General features: G+C 46.0%; 1 protein-coding gene across 1 annotated transcript; it reads right to left on the bottom strand.

Moving 5' to 3' along the window:
- Nucleotides 1-11,015: 11,015 nt before the first annotated feature.
- LOC308322686 (NXPE family member 3-like) lies at nt 11,016-26,374 on the bottom strand. Its single transcript, XM_080774078.1, has 7 exons — nt 26,176-26,374; nt 20,810-21,292; nt 15,473-15,846; nt 14,576-14,646; nt 14,085-14,291; nt 12,956-13,220; nt 11,016-11,314 (listed from the first exon to the last, which is right to left on the bottom strand). The coding sequence occupies exons 1-6, from the start codon at nt 26,281-26,283 to the stop codon at nt 12,976-12,978; spliced, it is 1,488 nt and encodes a 495-aa protein (XP_080630204.1). The 5' UTR covers nt 26,284-26,374; the 3' UTR covers nt 11,016-11,314; nt 12,956-12,975.
- Between the last annotated feature and the right edge of the window lie 1,468 nt (nt 26,375-27,842).

The following is a 27,842-nucleotide window of genomic DNA, read 5'->3' as shown; positions in this document are numbered from 1 at the left end:
ACAAGAACATGAAACTACAACATGACGTCACTGGGCCGCGGTGGTAAGAGACTCACCGCACACCCAAACACACCTCTCTGTTTTCACGAGCCGCGGTGGTAAGAGACTCACCGCTCACCCAAACACATCTCTCTGTTTCACTAAAACTACAACCTGACGTCACTGAGCCGCGGTGATAAGAGACTCACCGCTCACCCAAACACATCTCTGTTCTTACTAAAACTACAACATGACGTCACTGAGCCGTGGTGGTAAGAGACTCACCGCTCACCCAGACACATCTCTCTGTTTTCACTAAAACTACAACATGACATCACTGAGCCGCGATGGTAACAGGCTCAACCAAAAACACCTGACACCTCTCTGTTTTTACTAAAACTACAACATGACGTTACTGAGCCGCGATGGTAAGAGGCTCACCCAAACACACCTGACACCTCTCTGTTTTTACTAAAACTACAACATGACGTCACTGAGACGCGGTGGTAAGAGACTCATCGCTCACCCAAACACATCTCTCTGTTTTTACTAAAACTACAACATGACGTCACTGAGACGCGGTGGTAAGAGACTCACCGCTCACCCAGACACACCTCTCTGTTTTTACTAAAACTACAACATGACGTCACTGAGCCGCGGTGGTAAGAGACTCACCGCTCAACCCAAAACATCTCCTGCAGTGTTGTAAAGAAATATATAGTCAGATAATCTATGAAGACCAAAACATTACCATTAGTGTTAAATTGGAGTATTGTACTAACATTTTCAGAAAATAGTAGATCTACAAGCTCATAAGCTCATAATATCAGCTTTTATTAAGTATTAAGGAGTTCCAGCTCGTTTGCCAGGCTCGTTCAACAGTCATTAAGACATGTGAATCCCTTGACTCCTTCAAAACCGCTCTCAAAGGGCACCTACGGATGGCTGCAATTCGAAACTGGCCTCTGTAAAATCTGAATCCCCCCCCACCCTTTCCCCTCACTGTATATTTTCCCTTTTTGCTTCCTATATGATGAATTCCTTTTCTGTTCTCTAAATGTTTTGATGAATTGAACAATGTGGACCCTGTTGTAAACAAGTGTAATGCTTAATTGGGTCGTCCACTCACAGTTAACAGTCTCTGTATTGAGTTTGTGCTTGAAATGTACTGTGATTCTACAAACTGTTAATAAATATTTCAATCAATCAAAAAAAAGCCTGAGCTGGAACACCTAGAAAGGCTGGAGGGAGCTAACCTGACTCCGCCAGATGGGGGCAGCAGAGAGTCAGGTTAGGAGGGAGCATTCTCACTGTCATACCCTTTGATCATGAAATGAACGATGAACGAGACAGTGTTTCTGCTTTATTTTATGCCGATATGAATGGCCCAAAGCCTACGTCAAACTGACGAAAAACACAAAGAATAAATCATGATTAACATGAGTATCAAATCAAACACATAACGAAATAAATCATAGCGTAACAAACAAATGCTCAAAACAAACGTTATTTACCTCACTGGCTGCCCATAATTCAAAGGGCATGAAGAAAGGAACATTACAACTTCATCATAACAACCAGGACTGCAAAGAAACATAATAAACGAAAACGATCAATAAACCTTATAATGTTTTGCAATAAGGAACTCAAATGTTGACAAATGACTGAATGACATGACACCGAAATAATAAAACGAACCTTTCATTGCGACACGCAGCGCTCCGTAACAAGCGACTGCTCCCGTCTCAACACTGAACTGACTGACAGACTAGAACTAGAATGCTATCTGGCCCTAAACAGAGAATACACAGTGGCAGAATAGCCTACCTGAGCACCGTGACCGACCCAAAACAAAGAAAAATCTTAACTAGGTACAGACTCAGTGAGCACAGTCTCGCGATCGAGAAAGGCCGTCATAGGCAGACCTGTATCCCGAGAGAAGACAGACTATGCACCCACTGCACACTAAATGAAGTGGAAACCGAGCTACACTTCCTAACCATCTGTCCATTGTACCAAGACATCAGAGACACATACTTCCCACAGATTACAACCACACACGGAGATTTTGAAAACATGACCAATGACAAAAAACTCCCATATCTGCTGGGCGAAGTAGCCTACAACAATGTGCAAACACAGCAGCAAGATTTGTGAGTTGCTGTGATAGGAGAAGGACATCAAATGGAACACAACCACCCTAAAGACTAATCATTGTGTATATTCCTGCACTATACCTGCATCGAGTGATCTTGGCACATAGAAGTTGATCTATTGAAGATTCTGACCTTCAAAGTACATAATTTTTATTTTGATTGTATTGCTGTATTGTTGTATTGTTCTTTCTGCTTTGGCAATGTAAACGTATGTTTTCTCATGCCAATAAAGCCCTTTGAATTGAAAATTGAATTGACTGACAGACGGAAGTGCCATGACTGTTCTGTGAGGCGCCTAGTCTACGCCCTATATGTTGACGTAACGGAAATGGGCGTCATATAAGTGAACTTGTACTCTTGAAGCCTGGTCATTATAACGATAGTGTACATACTACATAGTAAATAGATAATATAATGCATAGTAAATAGATAATATAGAAACGTAGTAAATAGATAATATATAAAATATGGCAGCCAAACTCACAAACAAATGACCAGAGACAAGAAGCAGGTGACAGGTCCTACCCATGGGTTCCAAGTCCAAGGAGGCCAATGGTCAGTGATGTTTGTTTTATTTTCAGTCATTATGTTTACAACACTTATAATGTGTTACAATGTTATCTAATGTGTTTAGTATATAGCCTACTGCTAGCTTGGATTGGGAAGGAATTCAACTTCAAGCAGAATTGCTTTCATTTTGTGTTGGAAGTTTTCATTTGTGTTTGAAAGTGTAAAAAGTATACTCTACAAAAGAATAAGCACAAAGTTAGAAATGTTAAAATTATTTACATTTATTTAATAATTTTTAATAATATAATAATAATAATATTTAATATATATATAGTTTTTAAAAATTTTATCCCACGATTTTGTAGCCCAGTTTTTCTTTTCACCCAGTGCCAATTATCTAATGTAATCCTGGGCGCTACACTTCCTCTGCCAACCTGGGGGGGCAGCGGACTGACCTCATGCCTCCTTCTATGCATGAGGAGTCCAAGCTGCTTCTTTTCACCTGACAGAGGGGAATTTCCCCAGCCGGACGTAGCGCGTGGAAGGGATACATTATTCCGACCAGTTCCTTTCCCCTCCATCAGGCGCCCCGGCTGGCCAGGGGGAGGTAGTTTTAGAGACCAGGATTACGGCATGTTTTTGTGAGGGTACCTACCCTAGGGGACACGGGGAGAACATGCAAACTCCACACAGAAAGGCCCTATCGCCAACCCCCGCCTCAGGTATGGGCACTGATGACGCGGAGGAGGGAACACGCCGCCGGTGCCCACAGCGTCCCCAGCGGGAATCGAACCCAGGACCTTCTAGCTGTGAGGCGACAGCACTACCAACTGTGCCACCGTGCCCCTTAAAGACTTTTACTATGTTAGTCAATAAAGTACCATCCTACTATAAATCACCACGTCTGCGTACGTGTGTGACTGTGTGTGTGTGTGTGTGTGTGTGTGCGTGCGTGTGTACGTGTGTGTGTGTGTGTGTGTGTGTGTGTGTGTGTGTGTGTGTGTGTGTGTGTGTGTGTGTGTGTGTGTGTGTGTGTGCGTGCGTGCGTGTGTACGTGTACGTGTGTGTGTGTGTGTGTGTGTGCGTACGTGTGTGTGTGTACGGTTGTAATGCACGTAACTCGAGAACCGTTCGCCCCGCCGACTTCACATTCAACACACGCGTTCCACACGCCCACAGGGGGTGTAGTGCCCGGTATCGAGTCGGTCGGACCCAGGGTTCTCCAGAGCCACCACAACAGGCTCTGGTCAGGCTCTGCCAGTCAGTGGGCCTAATGAGGCCAACTCCTTTCACCTGTGCAATTTCCAGCTTCAGCCAATTGGCTCAACCAATCAGGCTCTGCCAGTGGGACGAATTGATTGCCAAGTACACTTTTCAGTTTACAGTCTTCACACACAGGCACATACACAGAACTCCATGTGGGACACCGGCTGACATAACAGTTAAAACTATGGGTGCTATGACAACGTATATCATTAGGTTCCCAAGTTGCATCGTTCCCAAGTAGGCCAGTGGCCGACTGCGACTGGCACGTACAGGTCTAGTATCAATCAATCAAGGAAGTGTTCTTAGCCAACCTGCAATTCATTAAAGATCCTATATGTTGCATAGACTATCGGTGAGAAATACTTGAAAACAGCTGATCTGCAAGCTCTGCATCTAAACTTGAAGGTGGTTTGCACTCTAAGGCCTGACTCACACCTTCGCATCTAGCATACAACATTGATGCATCCTAGATGTATACAAAGGTTTTGTTTACATCTTGCCCCCAATGCATTTCCAATGGGAGTCACATGGTTTGACACAACATTTGTGTTGTACGGCTTTCGGCTTTGTTTCGACTGCCCCCCCCTCCCCCCCTCATACAACACAGATGTTGTGTCAAACCATGTGACTCCCAATGGAAATGCATTGCGAGCTTGCATCAGTAAACAAGTCTCATGCATGCATCAGCTATACATCAATCTGTTGTGCATCATGGTGAGTCAGGCCTAAGGGTCCATTTGGTTACAGACCCGTAAGGGTCCATTTGGTTCCATGTGTTACACTCTCAGATTGGTGACTATAATACAGACATGCATCGTAAGGTAGCACCTGTGTTTAAGTCATTTAGTCGGTTTTGTGATCTGCATAGTATCAGTCAACCCAACCCACAAGAGTGTGTGATTCTACTCAAACTGTCATTGATCTCATTCTGACCACGAACAAATCCAGAATCTCCAAGAAAGGGGTTAATTGTATGTGGGCTTAGTGATCATTTTATGATTTTCTGTACCCGCAAAAAACAAAAACTAAAGTTTGACTGTCACAAAACAGTCATATCTAGGGACCTCAAAACCTGAGGCCTTTAGCCTTGAACTGGAGAATCTGGATTGGTCCGATGTGCTCAGGAGCTCACTAGTCGAAGAAGCATGGCTTTGGCTTTAAAACCAAATTTACATCAGTACTAAACAAGCATGGATGAATACGGACATACTGACTGCAATGAAAGCCAGAGACAACAAATGCTGTCCCACTCAAGTGATGCTACTGAACATGTTGGATGTGCTCACCCTACTCTATACATGTATGTGTTTAAAATAGAAAATGTCTTACCTTTAAGAAAACAGAAGACTCAGCATGTGTTGGAGAAGAGAAGACGTCTTGACTTCTCGTGTCTCTGTCTCTCTCTCTCTCTCTCTCTCTCTCTCTCTCTCTCTCTCTCTCTCTCTCTCTCTCTCTCTCTCTCTCTCTCTCTCTCTCTCTCTCTCTCTCTCTCTCTCTCTCTCTCTCTCTCTCTCTCTCTCTCTCTCTCTCTCTCTCTCTCTCTCTCTCTCTCTGCAGTCTGCTGTGTGTGTCACGGTGTGCGTCTCTCTCTCTCTCTCTCTCTCTCTCTCTCTCTCTTCCTATAGGTCGAGCAGTCAGTTGCCCTGCAGGGCGCCATGAGGGGAGGGGGGGCACCCACCAAGCATGAAACCCCCCCCCTCTCTCTATGTGTGTGTGTGTGTGTGTGTTCTGAAACCCCCCCCCCCCCCCCACCCCTCTCTCTCTCTCTCTGCAATCTGAACCCATCCCCCTCTTACCCATGTGGGGGGTCCCCCCCCCCCTCTCTCTATGTGTGTGTGTGTGTGTGTGTGTTCTGAAACCCCCCCCCCCCCTCTCTCTCTCTCTCTCTCTCTCTCTCTCTGTGTTCTGAACCCCCCCCCCCCCCCCCAGTGAAATGTTTTAGTGGAGTTTTGATACTTTCACCAGGCTTTTAATTTAATACAATTTTAATGGAATTGAATTTAGTCGACAGAAATGTAGCTTACTTTGGTGAGCGGACGCCGTCGTAATGACTGATATTTCACTTTCCTCAGTGGAAAAAGGTTTAGTCGACGAACATTTTTCGTCTTCGTTTTAGTCAACGAAAACAACACTGATCGAGTTGTGCTTTCATTTGAAATGTAGCCATTCTGCATACTGTCAATCAATCAATCAATCAGGCTACCAAATCTGTATAGTTTGATAGGGACTTTATTCTTTTATTCTTTGAGGGGCGCTATTCTGGCATGTGGCAGCCAAGTCTATGGACTTTTAATGGTTTTGCTTGATGCATATTTTGATAGCTTATGCCCCTCAACATAATGTAATAACTGTACATTCATATTTGTAATAAGTCTTGTTTTTCATTGGTTCAGTTATAGGCCATGCAGTGAAGTCTATTCTAAGACTCAAACGGCTATAGTTGCATAGGTTGACAAGAGGCTATCTGTGGAGTCACTAAAGACGGCCTCTAGGGACACTTTAAGATAACAATCTGATAAAGCTGTGAGTTATAGTGGACATTGTGAGGTTTTATCACTGAAGAATGCTTTAAAAGTATAGACCACCAGGCTGTGGTAACGTGTTGACTCAGGCCTGACTCACGCGTGCACAACAGACTGATGTATAGCTGATGCATTATAAGACTTATTTATTGATGCAAGCTCGAGATTTCCTTTCCAATGGGAGTCACATGGTTTGACACAGCATTTTTGTTTTATGCTAGATCGAAAGGTGTGAGTGAGGCCTGAGGCAACAGAGCCTTAAGGGTCAACACACACACACACGCACGCACGCACGCACGCACGCACACACACACACACACACACACACACACACACACACACACACACACACACACACACACACACACACACACACACACACACACACACACACACACACACACACACACACACACACCCCTTCTGAAACCTCCAAAACATCTTATCTGTGCATATCCTGAGAAGAACTTATTGCCCCCTGCCAGGCCTGCCTGTAGCCAGACATTTATTGATTGGTGAGTCGTCTGAGTCGTGTTTCTTTGTTTTTGAGCAGCTGATATTATGTTTGTTTGGTATATGGACCGTGTGTCGTTCACTGACTATTTGGATTTGATCTGCAGACAGTCATTGTAAGCATGTATAGCTCTGCTGGCTGTGATTGTTATTATATATTGGATGTGATAAAGTGGCTTTTGTATAATCTCCGCTCAGTGGTATAAAGTAACTGAGTAAACTTCACCCTTTTTGCAAAAAAATATATGTTAATGACGTTTAGAAGCTTTAGATCACTTTCCTGGGGGTCTTTATGTGTGTAATATGTGGTTTTAGATATTTTAGATTGTAGCAGTGTAGCCTGTGAACCTTCCTGGACTACAATTCCCATAATTTTTTGGTGCACTGCTCCTCCTTGTGGATAGGGGGGAGAGCTGTCTTATACTGAGACAACATGTAGTCCAGGAAGGAAGTGAGCCCAGTGTCCATGACATTAGAGACACTGTGCTCACTGCTACAATCTAAAATATCTAAAACCACATATTACACACATAAAGACCCCCAGGAAAGTGTTCTAAAGCTCCTAAACGTCATTAACATATATTTTTTTGCAAAAGGGGTGAAGTGTCCCTTTAAGTACTTAAGTACAATTTTGAGGCATTTGTACTTTACTGGAATATTTCCAATTTCTATCTCCACTACATTTCAGAGGCAAATATTGTATACTACAATTGTTTGAAAACTTTAGTTACATAATTTTATTATTATTACAAAACATTACCCACTTCAGAATCAGCCCTATATGAGCTAGTAGTAGATGTGCTATTTTCAAAAAAAAAAAAAAAACTATACATTTGAAAACTTGAAATGCCTACTTTTACTTTTGGTACTTTAAGTACATTTTGATACCAAAACTTTCATACTTTTTACTCAGGTACATTTTGAATTCCTGGAATTCCTACTTGTAAGTAAGTGATACTTTTACTTAAAACCCATTTTGGGCGAGAACCCCTTTTGGTGTAAGCATTATATGCTATGCTTTAGCTATGGAAAAAATAGCAGATCTACAAGCTCATAGCGCGGCACCGAGTGGCGCTGCTACGAGCTTGTAGGTCTGCTATTTTTGAAAAATCGAAGAACCACTGACATAGAAGACATAGCTTTTTCTAGAAAACTGATGTGGAATACATTTTTAGAATCTGATCTCAGGTCAACCATTAGTCTACGGACCCCCCATGTAATGGCATTTTTATCTCTGGGACCCCAATTAACAGAGTGTACAAATGGAACCAAAAGGACCCCAACGGGTCCGTTTGGACCCTTATGGGTCAGAGTTACATGCAGACCCATGTGGGTCCATTTGGTTCCTAACTATCATTTAGGTGGGGACCCCCCTGGAACTCCCTCAGGGACCCCTGGGGGTCCCCGGACCCCACTTTGGGGACCACCGCCCTAACTAATATAGATACATCATAGACGACTGGCATGATAATTATAATAAATAATAACATTTTATTTATATTGCACTTGTACATTTGAAACAAACCTCAAAGTGCTACAGCACAGAATTTGCATTAAAAAAAAGTTAAAAAAAAAGTGAACGCTTCATTAAAAAGGAAAGTCTTTATAGTCCTCTCTTGAAGACCGATGAGCTCTTAGCTCTTGGCTGGTCCGTGAGTGAGTGGGTGGGTGGGAGCAGGGGACAAATTAGCCATTGGGCCAGTGCGGGGCCGTGGCCCAGGGGCCCTTGGCTCTCAGGGGCCCTTCAGCAAAATTGGACGGCGTGGTACTGGGGTTGACGCCCTGAAAAGGGCTCCTGGGGCCCCTGGGGCCCTTCATTGGCTGTTGATGTTGTTAAATTTAGGTCGAAAAGATGAGAAAAACATGGAAAAAGACAAAAAGATTTGCGCACACAAGCCCTAAAAATGACTGGCCCAGGGGCCCTCATGGGGGTTAATCCGTCCCTGTCCGTCGCAAAGACTTGCCCTCGTCCGTGGCACATTTTATTTTACCGATTACCGGCCTAGGTGTGTTGGATTACCAGCCTAGGTGTGTTGGATTACCAGCCTAGGTGTGTTGGATTACCAGCCTAGGTGTGTTGGATTACCAGCCTAGGTGTGTTGGATTACCGGCCTAGGTGTGTTGGATTACCGGCCTAGGTGTGTTGGATTACCGGCCTAGGTGTGTTAGATTACCAGCCTAGGTGTGTTGGATTACCAGCCTAGGTGTGTTAGATTACCAGCCTAGGTGTGTTGGATTACCAGCCTAGGTGTGTTGGATTACCGGCCTAGGTGTGTTAGATTACCAGCCTAGGTGTGTTAGATTACCGGCCTAGGTGTGTTAGATTACCAGCCTAGGTGTGTTAGATTACCAGCCTAGGTGCGCTAGATTACCGGCCTAGGTGTGTTAGATTACCGGCCTAGGTGTGTTAGATTACCGGCCTAGGTGCGTTCGATTACCGGCCTAGGTGCGTTCGATTACCGGCCTGGGTGTGTTAGATTACCGGCCTAGGTGTGTTAGATTACCGGCCTGGGTGCGTTCGATTACCGGCCTGGGTGTGTTAGATTACCGGCCTAGGTGTGTTAGATTACCGGCCTAGGTGCGTTCGATTACCGGCCTGGGTGTGTTAGATTACCGGCCTAGGTGTGTTAGATTACCGGCCTAGGTGCGTTCGATTACCGGCCTGGGTGTGTTAGATTACCGGCCTAGGTAATGTCAAGTTTTCTCATAATTATCTCAATATTATGTATGACACTTATTTACTATGATATTATGGCACATCATCAGTCCACTGCTACTATAGCGGTTATCCCCATAACTCTGAAAGCATACAAATGACAGACCTTATGCTCATTCAGGCCTATATAGCCATAGATCTTTATGTATTTCCCGTAATATTATTGTCCACTGATTTGTTTTGTTATGTCTGTGGCAAAAAAATTGAATTTTGACCCCAAAAAAAAGTGCACCAAAAGCCAGCATGGCATTGGCTGATGATGACCCCTGGGTGGCGATGACGACCCCTGGGTGGGAGGTGGTGTAATATCCAGAGTGGATCCAGGTTTGTGAGGTTTGAGCAGTTCCTTGAGCTACTGTACGTAGGAGGAGATATGCATGGGTGAGATGATGTATCATGTTACTGTACGCTCTCTCCTGAGCCACCGGCTGTGGCTCAGGAGGTATAGAGCAGGTCGTCCAATGATCCCCATGGGTCGGCGGTTCCAATCCCGGCTCCTCCTCCTCCTGTCTTATTCTCTCGAATAAGTGTCCTTGTGGGCAAAGACACTGAACCCCAAATTGCTCCCAATGTGCTGGTTGGTGCCTTGCATGGCTTCTGCGGCAAACGGTGTATGAATGTGTGTGTGAATGGGTGAATTTAACGCACAATCTATGTAAAGCGTCTTGGATAAAGGCGCTATATAAATGCACCATTTACCATTTACACCGTTCCTGTGTGGATCCTGATAGCCAGATTTGTATTATACGCTATAGTGAGTGAGACACACACAGTCACACACACACACACACACACACACACATACACACACACACGGGCACACACACACACACACACACACACACACGGGCACACACACACACACACACACACACAAACACAAACCGTACATTTTGAACGAAGGCAGACAGCAATTTATCTTTGGTCACTGTTTGTTCCCCCCCCCCCCGTGCTTGTAATCGACCATCACAGAAAGGAATACTGCGAACTCCCACAAAGCTGGGTATAGTGCAGCAGATAACTGAAACCATCGTTCACTACAAGTGCTTCAGAACTATACTCTCTCAGAAAAGTACGTTGTCCACTTGAAAAAAAACAAACAAACGGCACTTTCTGCATATACTCCTATAGCGGTAACACCGGGGCTCCACCGGGCGCGTCAGCTTCACGTCTCCGTCACCGTCACAGAATGTTCCCTTTTTAATCAATAAAGGGTGGCTCCACTGCCCGCGACGGAGACGCAACGCGCCCGGTGGAGCCCCTGGCGTATAAGTCTATATGACTCGGACAACCGAAACAAAGTGGTGCTCTTCTTCTTCTTCTTATAGCCGATCACACACAGTCATGAGTCACCTCTGCGGGGCGCGGGCAGACGTTGGACAGGAGAACGTCCATCATGTTCTTGACGATGCGGGTGCAGGCTGTGAGGCAGGCTGTGGGCCAGCGTCATCTCCCAGGCGTCCACCAGGACCACCTCTCGGCCACTCGTCGTCGTCGGCAGGCCCGTGAACATGGCCCTGAGCACCCGGAGGTGCTGCAGAGAGTACCAGTCGCTGTTGGTCAGGGTCTCGTAGAGGGTCAGCGCTTTGAGGTTGGGCGTGCGGACCACCACCAGGGTCCCGGGGGCGCGGTCAAGGAGGCGCACCACCGACCTGGAGATATAGGGACGGTGTTACGATTAAATGAACCCATTCTGACCTGAGATCAGATTAAAACCCATTCTGACCTGAGATCAGATTAAAACCCATTCTGACCCGAGATCAGATTAAAACCCATTCTGACCTGAGATCAGATTAAAACCCATTCTGACCCGAGAAAAAAAGCTATGTTTCTATGTCAGTCGTTTTTTCGATTTTTCAAAAATAGCAGACCTGCTATGAGCTTGTAGATCTGCTATTTTTAAATAGCTAAAGCATAACGTAATGCTAACACCAAAAGGGGTTCCCGCGGCCCGCCAAAAATGGGTTAAAACCCATTTAGACCTGAGGACGATTCTGCAAATGCCTTCTAAATTTGTGACAGTTTTCTGAAAAACCCTATGTTTCTATTGTCCCCCCCCCCCCCCAAGCAAAGATTTGTGTTCAAAACGTTCGCAGGGAAAGAATATTATGTTCAAAGATTTGCGCCACATTTTTTTATGATTTTTTCCCCCAAAAAATAGCAGATCTACAAGCTCGTAGTGTGAATGGGTGAACGTAATGCACCTATATGAGCTTGTAGATCTGCTATTTTTCAATTGCTAAAGTATAACATCATGCTTAAAACACCAAAAGTGGTTCCCGTCCATATTTTTTATAGAACACTTATGCCATATCACAATAGTACAATATATAAAAATCACAGACAATATCCAGTCTAATATCATGATATGGATATAATATTGAAACTAGGGTTGTCACGTTTATTTTCTTCTCCCGATCCGATTCCGATCATTAGACAATGACGTGATCGTCCCCCTGATTTCCGGCGATCACGTGATTGGGATCGGGTCGACCGTAAGACCAAAAAAAAAATATTCATGCTTTTGTTTCATCCCGTCTCGACTATTGTAATGGACTCTACACTACCCTCAACTGTTCCTCTATTTACAAATTACAATTAGTACAGAATACAGCCGCTAGAATTCTCACCAATACAAACCGCAGAGCACACATAACACCGCTGAACTATACACTGGCTCCCTATCAAATCTAGAATCAATTTTAAAATCCTTTTAACAACTTATAAAGCACTACATGGCCTAGCCCCAATTTATATTACAGACTTATTGGTGGCAAAACCAAATGTAAGACCCCTCAGGTCCTCTGATAAAGGCCTCCTGAATATTCCGGTGACAAAATTGAAAACCAAGGGGGGCCGGTCCTTTGCGGTGGTTGATCCCACACTGTGGAACGCCCTACCCCTATCAATTAAAAATGCAGAGTCTGTTGAAGGTTTCAAGTCCAAGTTAAAAACTAATTTATTTAGGTTACATTTTATCTTGTAAACGTTTACTTTTAGTTTGACTATCACTGTTGTCAATTTATGTTTATGCTCTTACTCTTTGTTGTTTTTGCCCCTTTGTGCCTTTGTGCCTGTTTTAACTTGATTGTTTATATTGTTGTTTTTACTGTACAGCACTTTGTAACTTTGTTTTGAAAAGTGCTCAATAAATAAAATTTACTTACTTACTTACTTACTTACAATGACGTGTTGATCGGCCCCCTGACTTCCGCCGATCACGTGATTGGGATCGGGGTCGACCCTAATAATATTGTCCCACCCCGTATCGTATCGTATCGTATATCGCGTACCTGCGAATGCCCCGAAGCCGTCAGATGTAGACCTCGACGGGGAAGGTGCTGAAGTGCGACCAGACGCTGAGGACCACCACGGTGGTCGGACCGCCCGCCAGGCCGTCCAGCTCGTTGGCCACGTAGTGCAGCTCGCCGGCGGGCACGGCGGCGAAGCGCAGCGGCGGGCCGTGGCAGCGGTACGTCACCAGGATGTTGTGGCCCGGGTCCACCGCCATGAACGGGCCCGCCTGCTTCAGACTGTGCAGGTCCATCTCCTTGAGGTCTGGCAGGGGGAATTAAAAAACTTCAGTGCACTGTGCCTACACAGGCACAATGCAAGGAATAAATGCATTCGCCATGTATCCGAAGGAAGTCTGATCCAATCACTTTTAGATTTCTCCAGTTTAATCCTGAGTTTAAGTTTTGTTGTGTTCAAGATCTGATTTTAGGCATGTTTAAGCCTCCAGGAAAATCCGTGTTGAGGTTCTTAATCCACTGTTTTTCATTAAAACGTCTTTGTCCTACTGTCCAGTTGGGATTGTGTTGAAAAAAATAGCAGACCTATATGCTCGTAGCGCGCCACTCGGTGGCAAGCTATGAGCTTGTAGATCTGCTATTTTTAAATAGCTAAAGTATAACATAATGCTTAGTTAAAACACCAAAAGGGGCCCAGAATGGGTTAACCCATTTAGACACAGTGACAGCCACCTGGTAAAGACGCACTGACAGGGCTACCTGGTAAAGACGCAGTGACAGGCTACCTGGTAAAGACGCAGTGACAGGCTACCTGGTAAAGACGCAGTGACAGGCTACCTGGTAAAGACGCAGTGACAGACTACCTGGTAAAGACGCAGTGACAGGGCTACCTGGTAAAGACACAGTGACAGGCTACCTGGTAAAGACACAGTGACACAGTGACAGGCTACCTGGTAAAGACGCAGTGACAGGCTACCTGGTAAAGACGCAGTGACAGGCTACCTGGTAAAGACGCAGTGACAGGCTACCTGGTAAAGACGCAGTGACAGGCTACCTGGTAAAGACGCAGTGACAGGCTACCTAGTAAAGACGCAGTGAGGTGACAGGCTACCTGGTAAAGACACAGTGACAGACTACCTGGTAAAGAGGTAAAGACGCAGTGACAGGCTACCTGGTAAAGACGCAGTGAGGTACTCAAACCACTGCCGGGCGGTGGAGTCTCCGTACAGGTGCACAGTCTTGTTGCTCAGGCACTGCGTGATGGCGGAGGCGTTGTTCAACTGGCGCACTGTGCTGCCGCCGCCCAGGGCTCTCCACACGCCCTGGTAGTAATACCCAGACGCTCCGCCAGGGGGCAGCACGCTGCCGCAGTTGTCTACTGTGAACGCACGAGAAGTAAAACGTTCATTTAAGTGGCAGAGAGTAACTAATTACATTTACTCAAGTACTACACTTAATTTGAATTCTTTTTTTTTTTCCTTTTTTTTAACTTTATATGAATATTTCCCATTTTCAGTAGGCCTACTTTTAATTCTACTCCACTACATCTCAGAGGCAAATATTGTATTTTTTTTCACTCCACTGCATTAATTTGAAAACTATACAGTTACTAGTTACTTACTTTGTTTTTTTGGTAATTTGGATTATTATTCATTCATTCACCTGTTTCCTCTGGCAACACTGTGACACTGTCAGGCCCTGAAGCTTTCACTGGGACTTTCATGTTGATCAAACTGGGGAGAAATACACACAACAACATGCATTTACTATTTACTAGTATCGAGAAAAACCAGAGATGCAAAGTAACCAAGTATACATGATTGTACTCATGTACTGTTTAAGTAGGCTACTAGTTTGAGGTACCGGTATTCCTTTCCCCAATTCTCAGTATAGGCCTACTTTTACAGTCTCTTTGAGTCTACTACACTACATCTTAGACAAATGTTGATTGTATCAATAAATCAATCAATCAATCAATCAATCACATTGTGAGGTTGTAGAGATGCTATTTTCAAAAGATTTTCTTTATTGAAAACTTGTGAAATGGGACATTTCCGAGCGCTAGTCCGACTAATGCTCCGTCGGAATGCCCAAACAGATCCCCATTTTTCATATTTACTTTTGGTACTTGGTATATTTTTATTTATGCCAATACTTTTGTACTGAAGTAGACTTGTACTTGTACTTGTAACTTGAGTGTTTCTCCTACAGATTAGCATCGGTACTTTAACTTTTTTTCTGCAGCACAAGAAGAAGAAAATAACCTGAGAAAACAAGAACTCTTGTTTTCCCCGGCCCCTTAAAGGGCTCAGGCACACCTTAGCGCACAGCCGCAGACAGAAGAAGCTGACGCCTGACGTCATTCCGGCTTTTTAGACAGCTGGTGGATGGAAAAGAAGCTCCAGCGTTTCCGGGAATCTGTCCGTCGCGTCAGTCAGCCGCAGAGGTGGAGCTTCTTTTCCATCCACCAGCTGTCTAAAAAGCCGGAATGACGTCGGGCGTCAGCTTCTTCTGTCCACGGCTGTGCGCTAAGGTGCAGTGCCTGCGCCGATTGCTTACCTCTGAAAGAGTGTCTGCTCGTTGGCTCTGATGTTCTGGGTGAAGCCTCCCTTGGCGTGGGTGGCGCGCGCGTCACAGCCCAGCTGCCTGGGCTCGTAGCAGTACCAGGGCTCGCCCGCGCGGGGGTCCGTGTAGTTGCAGAGCCGCGGCTGCTGCCGGCTGGGCGCCAGACACACGTTGCACACCGTGGTCTCGGAGAGCGAGCCCGAGACGAAGGTGCTCTGGAAGAACACCCTGTCCGGCTGCTCGCGGGTCAGCCGCCGCAGCACACTCACCGCCTCGCTGGGGTGGACCAGCGTCACCTCCAGGCGCGCGCGGCCCGCCCACGGCAGGGGCAACACAGCGGAGTAGGAGCCGTTCAGGTGGTCCACCACCTGGGGTAGAGAGGACAGAGAACAGTGTTGGTTTATAGAGGACAGAGTACAGCACAGTGTTGGTTTATAGAGGACAGAGTACAGGACAGTGTTGGTTTATAGAGGACAGAGTACAGGACAGTGTTGGTTTATAGAGGACAGAGTACAGCACAGTGTTGGTTTACACCTGGGGTAGACAGGACAGAGTACAGCACAGTGTTGGTTTATAGAGGACAGAGTACAGGACAGTGTTGGTTTATAGAGGACAGAGTACAGCACAGTGTTGGTTTATAGAGGACAGAGTACAGCACAGTGTTGGTTTATAGAGGACAGAGTACAGCACAGTGTTGGTTTATAGAGGACAGAGTACAGCACAGTGTTGGTTTATAGAGGACAGAGTACAGCACAGTGTTGGTTTATAGAGGACAGAGTACAGGACAGTGTTGGTTTATAGAGGACAGAGTACAGCACAGTGTTGGTTTATAGAGGACAGAGTACAGCACAGTGTTGGTTTATAGAGAACAGAGTACAGCAGTGTTGGTTTCGTCGACTAAAACCTAAGACGGAAAATGTTCGTCGACTACCTTTTTCCACTGACTAAAACAAAATAAAAACGAATCTCGCACTGTGTTGTGAGCTTGTAGATCTGCTATTTTCAGCATGCAAACAAAGTGTAAAATGTTGCCATTACAACGACATCAAGGCCTGTCAAAACACATTTTAGTCGACTGAGTCAACTGTAGATATATAGTCGACTAAAATCGTATGACATTTGGTCGACTAAAACTACACTAAAACATTCCAGGTGACTAAAATGTGACTAAAACTAAATGAAAATTATTCAAAAGACTGACTATAACTAAAAATCTAAATGTACTGACAAAAACAACACTGGTACAGCTGCAGCAGTCCTTTTCATGTCAACAACCCCCAAATTGACACTTATTGATGTTACTGTTGTTATGATCTGACTGTGAACTGTGTAAGTTACCCTTATTTTGTAGTGTGTCTTAGTATTTCCGGTTTTGCCTAGTTGTTACCTGTCTTGTCTCGCCTCTTTCCCTGTTACACCTGTCTCCATTTCTGTCGTTAGCCTGCAGTTGCCTGATTGCCTGATCCTGCTGTTGCCTCGTCATGTAAGCTGTTATATGTTTTTTGCTTTAATGAATACTGGACTTTACCTGCCTGCCTGCTTGTTCTGCATCTGGGTCCACAACCTGACACACATCGTGACAGTTTGATCTGGCAGCATGGACCCAACAGAACTCCAGGACATTGATGCTGACCTACTAGCTATCAAGAGCTATGTGGACTCAGCTGTTAAGAACACCTCCTGTATTAAACAGCAGGAGACTGCGCTCAGGATGGCTCTTAAGGAGGTTTTTTGTTTCATGAAGAAGAGACCAGATCTCGCAAGATTGGTGGATGGAACGGCCAGACAATTAACTTCCATATTAGCATCCTTGCTATCCAGCAACCATCTTCGACCTGTTGGCCCCGAGCCGGCCACTCCTGTTTCCACTGATTCCCAGCCTTCTAGCCTTCAGTTGGCTTGTGACCAGCCTTCTCCAGTGGTACGGCTGGGGTTCGTGAGAATGGAACCTGCCCGTCTTGGGTCTTCAAGGAGGAGGAGTGGTCGCCGTCGCTTCCGCCAGTGCAACTGGCTGCCCAGTGTACAGGCACCCAGCGACGCCGAGACGCGGCCACCGCCACCCAGCGACGCCAAGACGCGGCAACCACCGCCGAGCGACGCCGAGACACGGCCAACGCCGCCCAGCAACCCCGAGACGCGGCCACCGCCGCCCAGCGACGCCAAGACGTGGCCTCCGCCACCGAGCGACACCGAGACGCGGCCTCCGCCACAGAGCGACACCGTGGCGCTGCCGACGCAGCACAGTGCTACTGAGGCCCCGCCGCTGCAGCTCGCCTCCGAGGCCCCGCCGCTGCAGCTCGCCTCTAAGGCCCCGCCGCTGCAGCTCGCCTCCGAGGCCCCGCCGCTGCAGCTCGCCTCTGAGGCCCCCCCCGCCTGCAGCCCCATCACGTTCATCTGCAGTCCCGCCTGCAGCCCCGTCACGTTCATCTGCAGTCCCGCCTGCAGCCCCGTCACGTCCATCTGCAGTCCCGCCTGCAGCCCCGTCACGTTCATCTGCAGTCCCGCCTGCAGCCCCGTCACGTCCATCTGCAGTCCCGTCTGCAGCCCCGTCAAGTCCTTCTGCACTCCCGCCCGCAGCGGTGCAGCCCCGTCACGGGCCTGCACTACGGCAGCGGGACCCCGGGGGTGTTTTTCAGCTCCCTGACCCACAATCTGTTCCTAACCCTCATGTTAACCCAGTGCCTAGCCCTGTCTTTGGTGTTCCTCCATTTGTCAGTTCCCCTGTTACTAGGGTTGCTAGCTCTCACTTTGCCCAGTCTGCTAGCCCTAGTTACCCTGCCCTGCCTAGTTGCTTGTCTTTATTCAATTCAATTCAATTCAATTTTATTATAGTGTCAAATCACAACAAGTTGTCTCAAGACACTTTACAACCAACAAAGATCCACCCAGAGCAAGCAACATTGCGACAATGGTAACGAAAAACTCCCCTTTAGGAAGAAACGTCAGGCAGAACCCGACTCTAGGGTGGGCGGCCATCTGCCTCGACCGTGTCGGGGGGGGGGGGGGGGGGGTAGAGGGAGAGAGAGAGAGATAGACAGAGAGAAAAGACAGAGAATAGGCAGGTGGGCTCCGTGGAGGGGTCTGGTCCACATCTGGTCCAGGTCGAGCTCTGTGAGGCCGGGTCCAGGTCACACTTCTGGTGGGCTCCATGAAGAGGCCTGATCCACGGTCACACTCGGCAGTCAGTTGGGGGTTAATATTAGAGGTCCACAGAACTGCGACGGGGAGGACGAAAAGAGACTCCGGGGAGAGATTCCCCGGATGCTGGATTAGTGGCAGGCCTTACTGGAGCCTATATAGTGTATATTACAAGTACTGCTGGGAGACAAACCCACACAACAATGTACGACCATGGTATCCAGCTAGACCCGGAGACAAGTCTGGCCATAGGCTTTGTCGTAGAGAAAGGTTTTCAACCTTGTCTTGAATGTGCAGAGCGTGTCAGCCCCACGGACCGAAGCCGGGAGAAGGTTCCACAGCTGCGGTGCCTGGGACCTAAACGCCCTGCCTCCTATTGTAACTTTTGATATTTTTGGAACAGTAAGCATGTTTGCATATTGCAAACGCACTGCTGTTCTATTTGGTTTGTAGGGATCAATGAGATCCTTGAGATATTGTGGTGCCTGACCATTGAGGGCTTTGTAAGTGAGAAGAAGAACTTTGAACTCTATTCTGTATTTGACCGGGAGCCAGTGTAGGGAGGCCAGTGAAGGAGTGATATGGTCTCTTCTTCTGGTACCTGTCAACACACGCGCCGCAGCATTTTGAACTAACTGTAGGCTTTTCAGAGACTTGCCTGGGCAGCCTGATAATAGCGAATTGCAGTAGTCCAGCCTTGAGGTGACGAAGGCGTGGACAAGTTTTTCTGCGTCATTTTTGGACAGGATGTGCCTGACCTTTGCAATATTTCGCAGGTGAAAGAAAGCATTCTTTGAGATTTGTTTTTTTATGTATGCCTGTCTGTGTGTCTGCTAGTCTGTCTGCTAGTTATTTTGTTTGTCAGACTACCCCCCGGTCCTCTAGCCTTCTGTCTGACTTTTCTACCTATTTGACTTTATGTCAAATTACTTGTTTGTCTGCCTGTCTACCTATATGTCAGGTCACTTGTCAGTTCCTTGGTTTGTCTTCCTTTTTGTCTGTCTGTCTGTCTATCTGTCTGTCAGCCTGTCTGACTGCGTGTCTGCCTGCATGTTTGTCTGTGTGTCTCCCTATCGGTTAGAATTTAGTTCTCCAGTTAGTCCAGTTCATTCCTTAACACTGTTAGTGTACCTTTTTGTCTTGCCCTGCCCCAAGTCTATCAGCAAGTGTTGACTTGTGTTGTCTTGCCCATGCAGCTTTTTTGTCCTACCATGCCTATGGCCAGTCCAGTGTTTTTTGTTGTTGTTGCTTGTAGATCTGTTTTAGCTGTTTTTGCCCTGCTTGCCTATGTTTGTTTTGTGCCTGTGTCCCTCCTTTCCAAACCCCCTCCACCCACCCTACTTGGTATTTTGATGTTTTATTTTGGGATGTTTGGTACCCATCCCTTGGGGGGAGGTACTGTTATGATCTGACTGTGAACTGTGTAAGTTACCCTTATTTTGTAGTGTGTCTTAGTATTTCCGGTTTTGCCTATATTGTTGCCCGTCTTGTCTCGCCTCTTTCCCTGTTACACCTGTCTCCATTTCTGTCGTTAGCCTGCAGTTGCCTGATTACACTCACCTGTGTTTTGCTTCACTCAGCTTGTAGTCTATAAGTACTGGACTCATTCTGCTCTCACACTGCCAGATCAAAGTTGATGTTACTTTGTGTTCCTGCCTGTTTTGTCCTGCTGTTGCCTCGTCATGTAAGCTGTTATATGTTTTTTGCTCTAATAAATACTGGACTTTACCTGCCTGCCTGCTTCTTCTGCATCTGGGTCCACAACCTGACACACATCGTGACAACTGTATGTCATTAAACGTTTTGATGAATTGAGTATGCAGGACCCAATCATGGAAACAAGCCATAGGCTTAACCCATTCTGGGCGGGAACCCCTTTTGGTGCATTATGTTATACTTTAGCTATTGAAAAATAGCAGATCTACAAGCTCATAGCGCGCTATACTCGCTTGTAGGTCTGGTATTTTTTGAAAAATCGAAGAATGACTGACACAGAAACATAGCTTTTTCAGAAAACTGTCAGAAATTTTTAGAATCTGATCTGCAGGTCAAAATGGGTTTAAATCCTCTTAGCAGACCTTGTATTGAACTGTATACTTTCCTGTGCTCCCCCCCCCCCCCCCCCCCCCCGCCCTGCAAACCGCTAATAAAGTATTCAATCAATCAATCAATCAATCAATCAATCAATCGAACCTGGCCCGCCACGCCGGCCCCGAGGGTGGGCTCGTGCAGCCGAGCGAGCAGGACGTCTCCCCCGTAGCGCTTGGGCCGGCCCTGGAAGTCTCGCATTTGGATGAGCGCTCGCAGAGCGCCCCCTACGACGTGGTGGTGGTGGTGCTGCTCCCCCTTACCTCCTCCCCCCTCCCCCTCCCCCGCCTCCCGTGGCGGTGGTGGGAGGATGGTGAAGTGGCTGTGGGCGGGGTCGCTGGTCTGCCTCAGGTACACGCCCGCGGGGAAGCGCGGATGCTCGGGCCAGGCGATGGCGTCCAGGAGGGAGCGTTCCTCCCGGGCGTCCTGGGGCGACAGCGTCTGTCCCGGGCAGCGCCACAGTGACGGGCTGCTGAGGGTGGTGTTGTCGTCGAGGCCTTGTGGAGGAGGAGGAGGAGGAGGAGGAGGAGGAGCCTCGAGGAGGAGAACGGTGTTGAAGTTGATTTGAAGCGTGATCTGGCGCGTGATCTGAGGAGGGTTCGGAGAGAGAGGAGCCGAACACACATTAACAGCAAGAAAGAGCAACAATACAAATTATCCGTTTGAATTCTTAAAGGACCACTTCACCACTTTTCAGCCTATCTTCATATAATAGGTCCTCTCTAATAATCATGAAAAAATTGCGCAATTTCTTTCTACTCGCTCTGTCTCTCACAGGAGGGCTGTGGGAAAATCAGAAACCGTCTTCCAGTGACATCATCGGTGGGGAATACAAGCTAATAGAAACGGCAGGCTTTCTAGTCCTGAAAATGGAAGCCAACGTGCCTAATGATGATGTCACTGGAAGACAGTTTCTAAACTGCCCACAGCCCTGCTATGAGACACAGGCCCAATCCCAAATGCCTCCCTCAAGCCCTGAGCCCTGGACCCTCATTGACTTTAGTGACGTCAGCTGTAAGGGCTTGAGGGTGATAGGCTCCAAGGGCTCCACAAAGGGTATAAAAGGAATGGGACAGCACTTTGCGACGTCTCACGTTGCCTTGACGACAAAATAAACATTACCTTGACAACGAAAAATTGCGACGATGACTAACGCTAACAATAGCTTCCCTGGGCCTTTTAATTATTTATTTGTTTTGGAGCCAACCTCGCCGAAGAAGACGGCATGGGATGGATATGGTTGCATTACAGGCTCTTGCTCTTGAAGATGGACAACAGGTAAATGGCAAATAAACGTCAAAGTGCTCCAAAACAGAATAAAAAACATATAGTTTGGTTAAAATAAACCTATGTATGAAGTATGAATGGAGGTAGGTTAAGTTATATTTAATGGTTAAAACGTTTTTCAGTAAAAGGTTAAAGCACTATATTCTGATAGTAATCATTGCTAGTATTTGTTCTGTATAAAATTAAATGATTCAGATGAATTAGTATCCTGACCTGAAAATGCATTTTCTGTTTAATAAAGAGCTGGAGAGACAAGGAGACTCTTGTTACTGGACAAACTATAGAAATTAATACTATCTGAATATAGAGATATTTAACACTTATTTTAGCCAAAGAAAATGACTTAACCTACTTTTGTATAGAAAAAATCGAGCTGTGTGTAATAGCCTAGGCCTATGCTAACCACTTGTATCATCCTGAATCCATGTTAATGCAGTGTTTTATTGTGCATTTAGGCATTCCAGCGCCTAGGCCTACATTACACCAGGCTGAACATCCACGTACCAGTCCTCAGGCTGTACATGGATCCTGAGAGGAGCATGAAGCCTGTGTTCAGGCTCACAAGACAGGCCTTCAACAGCCTGCTGACCACCATCCACCAGGACCGGGACCATGGCTGGGGCCATCATTTAGAAGTATTAGTTTTTGTTTACTGGCTTGCTCATGGCTTATCATATCGCGTTACCAGCCATGCATTTGACATCCCCAGATCAACCATTTTTCGTGTTGTTCACAGAATAGCCAAAGATATAAGGAAGGCCAAGCAAAAAATTATTCATTTCCCACCACCAGACCGCCTAATAGAGGTAGGTCAAGGATTTGCCCAATTGGCACGGCATCAGGCCTTCAGTAGGGCTGTGGGGGCCATTGATGGCTGTCACATAAAAATCAAACCACCCAAAACCAACAAAAACTGCTATTATAATTACAAAGGTTCATATTCCATCCAACTACAAGCCATCTGTGACTCTGAGGGGAAATTCCTGGACATTTTTGTTGGCTATCCTGGTTCTGCACATGACACCCGCATACTCCGAAATAGCCCAGTTTATGCTCATTCATTATACCCACCACCTGGTTTTTTTATTTTGGGAGATGGAGGCTACCCTTGCATCGACCAGCCAATCACAATTATCACACCATTCAAAAAGCCATATGATGGACCAATGCAGGATCGATTCAATCGACTGCATAGCAGGGCTCGTAATGTAATAGAGAGAACTTTCGGCATTATGAAGGCACGCTGGCGGTCCACTTTATTCAAGGCACTGGAGGTCCGCCCCGCCTTTGTATCGGAGGTTGCCTTGGCATGTGCGTTCCTGCATAATATTTGTTTGGCCAATGGCGATGTCCTGGACGAAGAGCCAGAGGAGCCAGAGGAGCCAGATGAGCCTGCTCCACTCGACATTGGGGACAGGGAGAGCAGTGGGAACCAGCTAAGAGCCCAAATGTGTGGCCAAATTTCAGCACCAAGGCAGCTCCACATGGTATTGGGAGATCATGACTATGCCAACATCTGATTTCTTTTTTTGTTTGTTAAAGCTACCACAAATATGATTTATAGTTTATAATTAAGTTACATTTATTGACTATTTATGTTGTGGAAATAAAGCTCATTGCAATGATATTCCTGCCTTCTGTGATTTCATTTGTTTGATACATACTATAAAAGTCTTCATACTCAACAGTGACCTTCAAACACATTTCTTTACCCACAATGACATACTGTATAAAGCAAACAAATATTCATGCTGGACATTTCAATTAAAGGAACAACAATCATATGAAATCAACTGAAATTTATTGAAATATTCAATATTAACATATAACCCATAGGGTGCAGCATAAACTTCAAAGAAAAAGTATTTTTTGGCATCTTTGCCAAATTGGCAGAGAACCTAATTTGGTTTCTCTGCCAACTTGGCAAAGATGCCAATGAGGGTGTCTAGTTGTTTTTCTTTTTTCTTTTCCCTCTCTTCCTCCCTCTGATCATACTCCCTCTGCCTCTTTTCCTGCCTGTCGGTGTATTCTTTTAAGAATTCAACCACTTCACTCTTTCTTTTGGTTGCATTGGCTATTCCTGGGGCTGCTGATGTTCCTGGGGGGGCTGCTGATGTTCCTGGGGGGGCTGCTGATGTTCCTGGGGGGGCTGCTGATGTTCCTGGGGCTGCAGTAGACTCGGATACTGAGCAACAGCCCGATGAGGTATCATCAAGCTGTTGCTCAGTATCAGAGTCTACTGCGGTGGAGATGATGTTTAGTGGTTTTATGGAGTCCTTGTGACCCAATGCCTTGTGCATTGGGTCAAAAAAGACCCATGTGGCAGGAGTCTTCTCCCCAGCCTCTGTCCCTGACCCAGTCTTGGGTAATAGCAGGTCCTGTGTGTGGAGTATAAGAAAGACAAGGATAAATTACCACATTACATATATTTTTGATGAACCTTAATTACTTATTGGTATTCATGAAGATTCACCACCAGTGTAAAGTAACCCACCCACATCCAGAAATCCATGACTGTAGGGCACATCACCACATAAACATAATACATTATTTACCCTATATTTTTTTTAAAGATTTTCCCACTTTTTGGATGCTTGTGCGACTGTCACATCACCCTCCAAAAGCATCTCTCTTAGAATCAAGCTGATGAGAGAAGCAATTGTATTAGTTTCACTATAGTGTGTGTGTGTGTGTGTGTGTGTGTGTGTGTGTGTGTGTGTGTGCGCCGCACAACGAAATGTTGGGGTAGCAATCATAGTAATGAAACCATCTATACATTTAGTTTACTTACTCATATCCTTCCATGGAGGCATTTCTGTACCCCGTGAAATGGGCGTCATATTGCACACGCAGTTGGATGAACTGCGTGGTTTGCGCATCGGTCCCTGTTGTTCGTACACATAACAGTAAAGTAATTGAATCAGATCTGAGCAAAGTGCAATTGCGAATCATTTCAGCAGAGAACTAAAGTACATTTCTGCTTATTCTTATTCATCATCAGTGAGAGAGCGTTCTACTTACATGTAAACTTCTTTTTGGTAATCTTAGCCATTGCCATGATTGTCTTCTGTTATGTGGCTACACTACCCGTTCCTTCTTCAAACTATTTATATTCCAACAGTGTCCGCTGTAGGCGCTGTTATTGGATAATTCCGAAGATTTCTCACAGCGCTTTGCATTGTGGGCAATTCCTTTGACCAAAGTCAGCATCGACGCTGACTTTGGCAAAGGGCACATAAAGGGGCGGGGCTGAGCCCTCACTGACTTACCGATTTCAAATGGGACACCCCTCAAGCCCTCACAGACTTCACGTGAACGCGCAGCTAAGTCAGTGAGGGCTCATTGAGTCAGCAAGGGAGCCATTTGGGATTGGGCCACAGACTGACAAATCGTGCCATTTTATCATGATTATTAGTGAGGACCTATTATGTGAATATAGGTTGAAAAGTGGTGAAGTGGTCCTTTAAGTTAAAGCACTAGTTCACCCAAAAAAGGACTTGTCTTCTATACATTTAATACCTACCGAACGCACCATAGAGTTATAAAGGTTGGTTGTCAAAATGTGGAAGTGCGATGACGCGAATGACGTAATATATATACGTTTTGGGGTCCTCGACATGAAAATGTTTGAGCACTGATATTATGTTTTTCATCGTTTGGAAGACATTTTGTAGAATCTGGTCTTGGCCTTAGTGCTCTGAACAAACATCATATGACATGATTTCAAAAGCCAGACGTTGGGAGGGTCTTGCGCCGCTCAAATATCTCCATGAACTCAAGGCGTCATGGGGGTGTGTATAAGTAAGTAAGTAAGTAAGTAGCCTTGCCGAGCCATGAGGCCCATAGGGGCAGGAGCCTATCTCCTGTTTCTGTAGCCATGAGGCCCATAGGGGCAGGAGCCTATCTCCTGTTTCTGTAGCGTGAGGCAGCTTGATGTACAAGTACACCCCCCCTGGACATGACGCTAGTATGTCGCAGGTGTGGGGGTGTGTTGTACTTGATAGAAAATGAGTAATTTTATTGGGTGAACTACCCCTTTAAATGGGGAAGGGAACCCGGAATGTTTATAGAGTTATGCAGGCCTTTGCTCTGCTTTGCTCTGCTTTGCTTTGCTCTGCTTTGCTGCCTGGCATGCCTGGCCGTTCACAAATGAAATGCCATGAAAGAGTGGCACAAGTTCTCACCTGAAGAGTGTGGATGTTGCGCAGCAGAAAGAGCAGAGCAGACAGCGCCAGGAGCAGGAATATGACCGCAAACTTTGGACAACGATGCATCATCACCATCATCATCATCTTCACCTCGAATTCTCCAGATTCCTCTTCTCTGTCACCACCACCACCACCACCACCACCACCATGGCCCGCGGTGGTGTGTGGCGCTGTTGGCGACCCTAAACCAAAAAAAAAAGGGAAATGAGAAATAAAGAGCAGTTTAGACCGTTTGACTTCCAATGCAAGTCTATTGTGTGCTCTGTCGGCAGCAGCTGTGTGTGTATACTGTATAAATACGTATAGAGTCTCGTTTTGTAACTATACGGGAACTGCCCAGCCCACCCACTTACAGTGCCAAACATGATTTAAAGTAAACGCAATTATCCAAGCATATATACACACAGCAAAGATCCTGAGTGTCACCATGAAACCCTGAAGAATGGGGACCTGTGGAGGCTCAAGACGAGTTAAACCAACACTCAGGATTATTAGTGGGTGTCTATTTATATCCAGGACGACCCCTCTGGCTGCAGGCAGCGAGAACAACATGCAGGGAAACAGCTGTAACCGGCCAGGCCTATTTCTGGGCACACAGTTCAGGCCGTGTGACCGTTAGTTGCCGGGGTCCCTTTGACAGCTCCGTTCTGCCGGCGTTGGTTAGACTAGAGACGAGACGAGACGAGGGACCACTTTGACGCCGCAATTAACACCTCAAGCCTGCAGTATATAATGACTCCTTTTCAGTTGAGCCTGGATGCTTTTATTTGTAGACAATGAGTCTTATGGTCCGGACCAGGATTTGTTCTTATACTTTACTGCCCTTTAAGCAGCAGAAAGACACCATTTGAATCTGGCTTAATAACTGAGATACAGCAGGATACATGGTATACTTTACTGCCCTTTAAGCAGCAGAAAGACACCATTTGAATCTGGCTTAATAACTGAGATACAGCAGGATACATGGTATGCTTTACTGCCCTTTAAGCAGCAGAAAGACACCATTTTAATCTGGCTTAATAACTGAGATACAGCAGGATACATGGTATACTTTACTGCCCTTTAAGCAGCAGAAGGACAGCATTTGAATCTGGCTTATTAACTGAGCGATACGGCAGGATACATGCCGGTATATACTGCATGCGGTGTCCGTTGCCTGTGGTGTGGAAGAAGCCTATAATATCACCCAAGATCATGTAAGACGTATGTCATATTCACAGGCATAATATTGCTCATAAATGTCTGATATGGCTGTGCTGTAGACTATAGAGGTACAGTATAGCCAGATTAACCACTGTAGTATAGACTCCGTGTTATGGCTGGGGAGTGGCAGGAAACTCAACTTACTGTAGATTGAATCAAGTGCAGTTTAATTGTGGTATGCTGTGACTCGATATGTGATGAGAGAAGACAGCACCCGATTTTTATTTATTTTTGCTGACCAGTTGTCAAGAGATGCTTTACGGTCGCCATAAGTTAAAAAAAAAAGCTCATGATCAGAGCTTCTGTTGCTTCAGACTGTATGATGGAAGCGTTTATATTTCACTCATGATCAGAGCTTCCGTTCTCCAGAATGTATGACGGAAGCATTTGAACATTGCGAGAGGCTGACTAAACCAAGTATGCACCCCATAATGAAAAAA

The sequence above is a fragment of the Protomyctophum bolini genome, assembly GCF_963924005.1.
Source record: "Protomyctophum bolini genome assembly, chromosome: 10".
Taxonomy (NCBI): Eukaryota; Metazoa; Chordata; class Actinopteri; order Myctophiformes; family Myctophidae; genus Protomyctophum; species Protomyctophum bolini.
The sequence above is the reverse complement of the archived record's forward strand: the minus strand, read 5'-3'. Positions and strand labels throughout refer to the sequence as shown.